The sequence below is a fragment of the Ruditapes philippinarum genome, unplaced genomic scaffold (genome assembly GCF_026571515.1).
Source record: "Ruditapes philippinarum isolate M1 unplaced genomic scaffold, ASM2657151v2 ctg2778_1_1_1_1, whole genome shotgun sequence".
Classification (NCBI taxonomy): Eukaryota; Metazoa; Mollusca; class Bivalvia; order Venerida; family Veneridae; genus Ruditapes; species Ruditapes philippinarum.
Genome location: NW_026860975.1, coordinates 89,753 through 100,504, shown reverse-complemented (window position 1 = coordinate 100,504; position 10,752 = coordinate 89,753). Strand labels below are relative to the sequence as shown.

The window sequence follows — 10,752 nt, the reverse complement described above, 5'->3', positions numbered from 1 at the left end:
AAAATTATTATGATAATATGAATTTGAACATTTTCTCCCATATAGAGCACCTTTAAACTGGCAAGCATATGACTTAGATATTTTTAAATCAATTAATTATTAAATATAGCATAGATACATGGATATATGCAAAAGCTAGTGAAAATTAATGAAACAGCATATTAAACAAAATAGGAAAGCTAATACTAGTTGTAATGCATAATAATTACACATGTAAACAAGAGGGCCATGATGGCCCTGAGGTCGCTCACCTGTATATAGCCCCCCCCCCCCCGGGCCAATTTTTACCCACGGGCTTTTATTTGTTTATTTGAACAGACTTGGTAGACACCCATAAGAAGATGTTTCATGCTAAACATCTAAGTTCTAGCTCATTGAGTTTTTTAAAAGAAGATTTTATAAGTTTTTACTATACACATATAGTTAAAAACAATGACACCCCTGGGGCAGGGCCAGTTTTGACCCCCGGGCTTTAATTTGTAGATATCTACTTATAGATGTTTCATGCTTAATATCTAAACTAAAGCTATTTGGGTTTTTTCAAAGAAGATTTTTAAGTTTTTGCTATACACATATAAGGAAAATCAATGACCCCCGGGGCGGGGCCAGTTTTGACCCCAGGGCTTTTATTTGAACATACTTGGTAGACACCAATTAGATCATGTTTCATGCTAAATATCTTCGCTCTAGCTCTTTGGGTTCTTTAAAAGAAGATTTTTTAAGTTTTTACTATATGCATAATTATAGGGAAAATCAATGACCCCCTGGGGCGGGGCCAATTTTGACCCCAGGGCTTTTATTTGAACAAACTTGGTAGACATTCACAAGAAGATGTTTCATGCCAAATATCTAAGCTCTAGCTCTTACTGTTCTTTAAAAGAAGATTTTTTAAGTTTTTACTATATGCATATAGGGAAAATCAATGACCCCCTGGGGCGGGGCCAATTTTGACCCTAGGGCTTTTATTTGAACAAACTTGGTAGACACTCTTTAGAAGATGTTTCATGCCAAATATCTAAGCTCTAGCTCTTACAGTTCTTTAAAAGAAGATATTTAAAGATTTTTCTTTCGGTTGCCATGGCAACCAGAGTTCTGCATGGAATTAAATTCTTTGAACAATTTTTAAAGGTGACCACCAAAGGAACATTCCTGTGAAGTTTGGATGAAATTGGCTCAGTGGTTTATGAGGAGATGTCATTTAAAGCAAAAGTTTACGGACGGACGACGGGACGAAAAGCAATCACAAAAGCTCACCCTGTCACTTTGTGACAGGTGAGCTAAAAAACAACAATACAGTAAATAAATAAAATAATAGAATGGATTAAATAAATTGTAAAAAAAATCTTTGGTAAGGATTTATAAGAATGAGATAAAAACAATCAAGTTAAATTAAAGCTAAGATACACATCTATATGTTCATTGTAACATGTAAGTTAAGACACAACAAGGACACACTAAATCCTCCACTTTTACTATCCAGCTATATCCTTTCCGTGACAGTAACGTATTTAAATGTATTGTTTTTTCGTTTCTCCAAAAGCCGACCCTATTTTACGAAAGAACACCCAAAACGTTATAAAACGTGTCAAAATTTTCTATTCTCAAAACCGGATGTTGTTTTGTCGTAGGAAACCCGGCAATATTTTCATCACATTATTTTGCATTAGCTACTTTAAAAACATTTTCAAAAGATGGTAAATAAAATAAATGTTTTAAGAAACAAGTTTTTTTTAAAAGTACTATGTCATTTTTATAAAATCAGTTTAAGAGTGTCACTGATCGTTTATTAATCATATTATTGGACAATAAAATTGGTAATTTAGTTCAAATCAATTTTAGGTAAAGTAAGCTACAAATACCAACTTATTTCAACCATGCGTTTTTCCATTTAACTAATAACAAGGGTGCCATAGTCACAAAATACGCCCGTTTACGAAAGCTTTAGATGGAGATGGGGGCATTATGGATAAGTGTTATCTAGCAAGCAAGTTTTTATCCTTGGCACTGTGTTGTTAAATGAACCTTAAAACAAATCAGTAGGGAAGATAAAAAGTACATGTAATTGTAATTTAATAACTAAAAAATTCTGATTTAAGATTTTATTCTAGGGAAATACATTTCATTACAATTCTTAATCTTTGAATGAGCTGAACTGATATTTACTTGAAAATTAAAATATAATTAAATTTCTATGAGAAAGTATTTACATTTGATAAGGTAATTACTGTATGATCTTTATGAACAAATACCAAGTCTACAGAACACCATAGTTATCACAGTTAAGAATCTTGACCAATGAATGAAACATGTGTAAATAAATGTTACATTCTTTAGAACATACTCAAGTCCAAGAAAGAGGATTATTTTATGCCCTTTGATTAAATTCTATTTTTAGAATTGAAAGTGAAAGTAGATCAAGGGAGTAATTGTGTAAGTCATTTATGAACAAAGTAATAACTTTGTTGTTGCCCTTTGATTAAATTCTATTTACAAAATCTGGATATTTCATCATCTTTAGTGACCTTGACCTTGTATATATTGACCTAAATTATATGTATCACAGCCATAGTCTTGATAATGACCATTTGTGTTACAATCCCTCAATAAATGATGACTAAATGGTCCGAATACACATTTTCATATTTCTATCTGAACTTTCACTCCCATGTGTGACCTTTACTTTTGCCGCAAGGACCTGAATTTTGCAAGCGACACTCCGCCTCAAAATGGTGAACATTTGTGCCAAGTAATATTGAAATATCTCTTCATGTAGAAGTTTTGCTCCGGACAAGCGTTTTTCAATGACCTCTAAGTGTGTCCTTGACCTTTGACCCATAGACCTGCTTCATGTGCGCGCGCGACACTGCTTCACATAGTGGTGAACATTAAACATCAAGTTTCATTCAAATTGCTCCATGCGTGTAGGAGATATGCTCCGAACAAAATTGGACGCCGCCCGCCCGCCCGCCCGACCGCCAGGGGCGTTCCCATAATACGTCCCGTTTTTCAAACGGGCGTATAAAAAGGCTTCTAAAACATGTTTTACCTTATAGAAAATTTGTTTGTCTTAATTGTAAAGACCTAATTTATGACATTTTTCTAAAGACAAGATGATTAATTATTGCTAATTAGATTAATCATTTTTACGGAATTCTACTTTTCAGTCATTTATTGGTAACTTCTCATTTACCGTTTTACACGTAGTGGATATCATATTTACCTATACCGCATAATGACCCGTAACATACTAAAACGTATTTTCGTCAAAATGTGCGTTTATAATTATCTGAGATTTTTATTTCACAGCAAACAAACACCAGTATCCCCATAATGTAAAATGACGGTGTTTTCAATATTATACGATGGACAACCATATCGTTGAAATATGGTATATTCCTCATTCGCAAGAAAGTCTGAACCGTATTTATGCGTAAGATTTATCAGGTATTACGCTTTATAGAACTTAACTTAATTCTTTTACGCTGATTTCCATTACAGTTTTTAAGACTGTTAAAAAAAACACACGTTTTATAACGTTTTGGGTTTCCTTCACTAATTTCAGACCCCGCTTTTAGGGTTTGAAAAAATGTGCACGTTTGAAAACGTTACGGGTGTCAGTCTAAAAAAAGAGGGTCGTTCGTGGAAAGGATATATTCAGTCTACATAAGCCAGATTTGTGTAACGGCCCCACCTTTGTAGATGTCTCACAATTTCTCACATTGTAGCTTTTCTTTTTTTAAAATTCTAATCTCTACTTAAAATTAATTATAATATTTCAATACACTAACTTATATTAATATAATATAAGATTGTTAAAATTTTGGCAAAATGGACAATTGAACAAAGAATTGTTAAAAAAAAAATTGACAACTAAAATATGTGTTTAAATGTTATTAAGACAATAAATGGAAACAACATATAAACACTAAGGACAAGACTGACAAATGAAATTATTTTGACACACAAGGCTAGTTACACAGCTGCTGCTACTGAATATTATGCATACATAATTCCTGAACATTACTACATTAATATATCAATAACAATAATATATAGAGATAGTTTTTCAATACAAACATTAACAAAAATAGTATATAAATTTCCTCCTATAATTAACAACAGCTAAAATGTGTTCATCATCAATATACATGTATATAACATGTATAAAGAAAAAATTTTGTTTGGACCCTACAACTTCAAACAGTTGACTATCTTAAATATATTGAACATTACATAAATAAATGGTTTACCAGGTGATGTTAATGTTTTTGTTTGTTTTGTTTTATTATAATTTTGTTTTTACAGTTTCAAATCACAGCAGTTTTTTTTTCAGAAGGTGTTTTTACCTTCACTTGATTATAATTACTATCAAATCAATGTCAGTATTAGCAGCATTCATTCTACAATGCAAGAAATATACCCATTACAAATCTTGATGTTATGCAATATTCATAACAAGAGCTGTCGGAAGGACAGCACGCTCGACTATTCTAAGTGCTTGATAGTAAAAGAGCCTTGATAATGTTAAATTTTTTAAGTTCACAAAAGGGCTAATTTTTTTTTATAAATTCATGTTATAGGCCTTAGAGAGAGTCTAATTATACAGTATTGGCTTGACTATTTGGAAGGTAATGTCACAAGGTGTTTTATTGAATATAATATAATACTAATTACCTATGAAAAATAAATTTGACAGACAAGGTACAAAGGCTTGTTATTAAGATGTTTTATCAAGAAATCACTGCTTTATTATTATGAATGCATAAAATTGTCCCAAAAAAGGCACAAAGTGACAAACCCTTCAGTAGTTATTGAGATAACAGCTTACAAACAAAACTTTACCATGAATTTCTAAGTTGAAAAAAGGGGAGAAAAATCAGCCTAAATGCAAGATAGAATTATGGATCTTTGTCAGTGACCTACAATTATAACCCTAAATGCATATGTGAAGTTTTAAATAAATATCTTTAATAGTTATTGAGATATGTAAAACTTGCATGTAAACATTAACCAAGAGACTAAGTAGAAAAGGGGATATGAATCAGCCTTAATGCAAGACAGAGTTATGGAACTTGGTCAGTGACATACAATTATGACCCTCCAATTATGACCCTAAGTGCATGTGTAAAGTTTCAAGTAAATATCTTTGAATACCTTTAACCTTTAACCAAAATTACTAAGTTTCAAAGGGGCAAATAATTCTGCAAATATTGCAGGCAGAGTTATGCAATTTTTGCACACTGATGTACATTGTTACAACAAAAAAGTATTTTAAATTTCAATTGAATATCTCAAGCAATAATTGAGATATTTGACTTTACAAAAAAAACTTTAACAAAAAAGTTCCAAAGGAGCATAATTCTGTCAATATTGTAGGCAGAGTTATCCCACTTGTCAATCTGATGTACCTTGTTACTTTAAATAAGTATTGTAAGTTTAAATTGAATATCTCAAGCAATAATTGAGATATTTGACTTTACAAAAAACTTTAACCAAAATTTCTAAGTTAAAAAGGGGCATAATTCTGTAAATATTGTAGGCAGAGTTATCCCACTTGTCAATCTGATGTACCTTGTTACAATAAATAAGTATTGTAAGTTTAAATTGAATATCTCAAGCAATAATTGAGATATTTGACTTTACAAAAAACTTTAACCAAAATTTCTAAGTTAAAAAGGGGCATAATTCTGTAAATATTGTAGGCAGAGTTATCCCACTTGTCAATCTGATGTACCTTGTTACAATAAATAAGTATTGTAAGTTTAAATTGAATATCTCAAGCAATAATTGAGATATTTGACTTTACAAAAAACTTTAACCAAAATTTCTAAGTTAAAAAGGGGCATAATTCTGTCAATATTGTAGGCAGAGTTATCCAACTTGTCAATCTGATGTACCTTGTTACTATAAATAAGTATTGTAAGTTTCAATTGAATATCTCAAGTAATAATTGAGATATTTGACTTTACAAAAAACTTTAACCAACGCAGACGCCGACGCGGACGCTGACGCCGACGCCGGGGCGACTACAATAGCTCTCATATTCTTCGAATAGTCGAGCTAAAAATCAAAACCTTCCTATGTCCTCAGTCAATTGAATTTACTAGCTAGAACTCCAGTTTTGAATTTATTCTACTATATATTTAACTAAATGCTCTTAAAATTTTCACTGGCCCGAACTATTTTTCACTGGCCATGGGCCACCGGGCCAGTGCTAAATTCGATGACTGTGTCCTTAATATGAAGAAAAATCTTGACATATAAATCCTTTTACTGATACTTGACAAAAATGAGGAAAAAGCTAGTTCAATTGCCTTATTATTCAAAATATTAATTTTTTTAACAAATATTTCAGTTAAAAATGAATGTTACAAAGCCTGTATATCTACAATTAGACTAGAAATTATAGCACCAATGCATTACAGCACAGGTTTCATCAACTTCTTGATCGCTGGCGGTACTTCATAATCAAACACATTATAATCTTTGGCATATACATTCCAAAGCTTTGTCAACATTTCAGGTTTTATTCCTTTATAAAACTTCAGTAATGTGTCTTCTGTTTTCAACGTTTTATACATATCAGCTCTCGCTGGAAAATGAATTTTATCGTCCACTTTTAGAATCTTTAGCAGTCCATCCACATCATCGTCTAAAGACTCGTATTTACCTACATAGTTGTATCTAATGTGACAGGGATGACATAAATTATGAAATGTTTCCCAATGCTCGTTATATCCTTGTTCCATTGTCTTACGATTAAGTAAATATTGCACAAATTCTTTAAAAGTAACATCATTACCTTTGTCTAATGAGTCTGTACTCGGATTTTGGCGATACCTTTTAATTATCTTCTTTCCAAACTTCTCCTTAAAATATGAATTTCCATTCTGAAGAAATTTATTTCTATATGCAGAAAGAATACGTTCGAAAGGCTCTCGAACAAATATCACTTTTTTGTAATGTAGGAACCTGTATTTGATACCAGCAGGAGGGAAAGTATCTAAGTATGTGAGATATTTATCTAAACCTGCATGAACATCACCAGATTTTAACATTAGCGGGTCAGATACATTCATTTTCCCAGTGAGTAACAGAAAAACACGTTTAAGGTTTGTACACGCAACCTTTGGCACATAACAGTATATAACTTTATACCTATCATCAACAATTAAATGGTCCAGCTTGGATTTCTGTATATATTGGAATTCAGATCCATTCTTTACCAGATTTTTGCATTCCTCATCCAATGTCACGACACGTTTCTTCATTTCTTTATTTTTCTCTGTATATTTGGACTACAAAACAGAAAAAAAAGCATTTATTACACACTTAAAATTAACAGTAACTACAAGTAATTTGTAAATGAAATTCTTAACAAAGACATGTTACTCTTTGGATATGAAAACTAACATTTTGTGGTTCTGTTTGATTTTAAGACATATAGATACTTTAAGGCATGTTTACAGCTTTGCTTCAGGTGTGCTTTTGTACATTACAATTTCAGGAACCATCTGTAGGTAATATACAAATAACCTTCAATATATAAGATAACAACAAGAATCAACAGCTTCCACAAAATTATGAAAGAATCAGAAATACACATTAAAACCTAAAGAAATGAGATGAATGTGTCAGTCAAAAGAAATGATCTGAGAAATGATATAATAATTTATTAAAAAAACTTTCAGAGTAACAACTTACTAAGAATTCATAAAATTATACAAAAGAGTGATTCAATTCTTCCAAATTATAATTTTCTACTTAGACTGTAATTTGTGAGAATCTTATTTTTCTTTTTTTCTAACTTGATTGATGACGTCACTAAATCATCATCATAGCTATTATGATCAATTATCAATAAACATATTAGTCCAAGAGATGGTGGGGTTTTATTGCAATTTACCGTATCACAAAAAGAAACATTGCCGTTATAAAGTATATATAGATATAATGTTAAAAACTGTTAAGCTTGCCAAGGCTATATTCAATAGCAAACAATCTTTTCATAATCAGTAATTCAAAATGAAGATGTTAAGACACAGCTTAATATTTATATTTTAAACATATGCATGTAATAGTACATTATTTTACAAAAAGACATCAAGCGCTTTATTATTTACATAACTGTAACATTAGTTTATTAAGATATGAGCCGCGTCATGACAAAACCAACATAATATGTGTGCGACCAGCATGGATCCAGACCAGCCTGCGCAGTCTGATCAGGATCCAAACTGTTCGCTTACAAACCCTATAACAAGTAGAGAAACTGATAGCGAACAGCATGGATCCTAATCAGACTGGGCGGATGCCCAGGCTTGTCTGGATCCATGCTGGTAGCAAACCCATTATGTTGGTTTTGTCATGGCATGGCTCATATATACAAGGAGCTAGAATCATAGAAGACTCCAGCTATCCACTTAGACTTAGTTTATTAATCAGACATTACTTATGAAGAATCACTGACATTGCATCAGCTTAAACTTCATTTGTTTACTCTCATGACAAAAGTCACCCCTTTTTTGTCCACCTTTGTACAGAATTAAACATATATAAGTATTGATTCAGCTCTTTAAAGTAACTCCATTGAACCTAGAAGTGTCTATTGTTATTTTAAATGAATTCAGCATCAAAATACTAAATCTGAGTAGGTGACAGTATAAAACCCAGTCAGAATGTGAGAATGTTCAGGCTGGCCTGGCTCTATACTGGTGCCATAGTCACACCACTTTCCCTGAAAACAATATGGAATATAATAACAAAAGCATTATGTTGCTTACACTGTTGCAATTTTTATTACAAAATGTTAACAATGAACCTACCAGCATTCAATCTGAAAAGCAAAATTTCATTAAGATGAATATATATGTGTGTGTGCGTACAATAGCCTGAAAAGTTAATCAAAAGCATACTATATATTTGTTAAGAACTTGTACCACAATGTTCTGTCTCAATAATTAGTATCAGTATGAATTAATTATAGATCAATCTTTTCCTTTAATTCATACACTATAATTAATCAATCTTTTGCTTTTATTTATACACTATAATTAATCAATATTTTGCTTTATTTATACACTATGATTTTATACACTATGATTGATCTTTCCACTGATATATATATCCATCTATTCAAATTCTCTTGTACCTTAGTGCAGTAACAGGTTAACTTCTTAAATAATTTAATAAGATATAGCCTGTTACAGCACTAAGGTGGCAATTATTACAATGATTACAGAATGTTTTAACTGTTAACCTGAGATGTATTATAGATTTGCCCGAGCGCTCAATTTGAAATGGTCCAGTCAAAGATAAAGGGATTACAGATTCACAATACATGTGCAAAAATTGGGCTACCAACAGTATAGAACCTTGTCAAACGGCACAGATCTGCACACCAGGTCCGGATTTATCTTGTTATACTAGTGGTAAAGACTAATCACAGTTATTCAGCAGGTTCAAGATAAATCTTCATGTTATCTTACCCTGTAGGCAATTCATTATACATAAGATAATGTACATATACCATCATTTCATACTTTGAGACAAAACACTGACAAATACAAGTTTAATTTACCCACATTTAGCTTCCCATTTAACCACTTATCATTTCTTCATGTCAACTATTTTTTTCATTAATTGTATGTGTAAACTTTTTTATTTTCAAGAATGTAAAAAACTGTTTTCCATCACATACGACTTAATACATTCAAACAAAGCCATTTGCTGAAAACATTTTTATAAGTTTATATAAAAGAAGAATTTTTTATTAAGAAAGGAAGATTATTTTTAAGTTTTCAAATTCATTACAATTCAGTGTATAGTAAATATTTGAGATAATAATTAAATAATCTTAGCTTGAATCTTTAAACCATGAAAATAAATAATAAATGACCAACAGGAAGCTGTTGTTTAAATAGTTTTACCCTTTGTGCACTCTTACCTGATCCATAGAACAATGTTATCTTCCTATGTGTAGATTTTATTTCAACAAAGAGCCTGGTTAAAACCATACATGTACTGAGAAACATATACTTATAAAATAATCTTATTCTATATAAAATAATCTATAAACAAATGATGATGATATATGAACATTTTTAAAAGATATGAAAATAAGGATGTAGCAGTATACAAATGAGCAGTTTCACATCGTCAATAATCTTTGACCCCTTATTCTGTTCACAGTAACATGAGTACCATACAAAAAGTAACTCAGTGGGTAAAGCATAGCATTTTCCAAATCACTGAACAAGGGTAGTGATTGTCAAAAAAACCTGGCCTCTTCAAATTAAGTTGATCAGCAGTCTTCAAAACAAAATATGAAAAAATTGTAAAAATCTTATGCACCAGTAACCACCATCTACCAGAACCCTTGGTTAATGAAAGTGAAATGAACCAAATATTTACCTTCCAACAGTGTCTTAATACACTGTCATATGAATGCAGGGGCTTTGTTTTGGCACCTAAAAAGGACATTTTGTGAAAATTTTACCATCTCAACAGAAAGTATTTGATGATCAAAAAGTCAAAGTCCACACTAATTGTGTTGTTTGGGGTCAGATCTAAGTTACACTTGACATAATAATTATTTCTTTAAGAGTACCAGTTCTAGTTTTAATGTGCTCCTATCAGTAATATATATTTTGGTGTTGGTACAGAACACAGTTCAGCCACTATCATTCCTGGGCAGACTTTCAAGCAGACTTTACCAGCACAAGCTGTCTTCACTTTCACAAGGAACGAATA

General features: G+C 31.5%; 1 protein-coding gene across 3 annotated transcripts in view; it reads right to left on the bottom strand.

Moving 5' to 3' along the window:
* Window positions 1-6,067: 6,067 nt before the first annotated feature.
* The window catches only part of LOC132714097 (carbohydrate sulfotransferase 11-like), a 30,721-nt gene continuing 26,036 nt past the window's right edge, over window positions 6,068-10,752 (bottom strand). For 2 of the 3 annotated variants that reach the window (XM_060696847.1, XM_060696846.1), the window contains one exon: window positions 6,068-7,298. In XM_060696847.1, the coding sequence (XP_060552830.1) occupies window positions 6,420-7,298 (879 nt within the window). In that variant the 3' untranslated portion in view covers window positions 6,068-6,419. Of the gene's footprint in view, window positions 7,299-9,946; window positions 10,003-10,752 lie in introns of all 3 variants that reach the window. The other variant, XM_060696848.1, reaches the window with a different exon arrangement.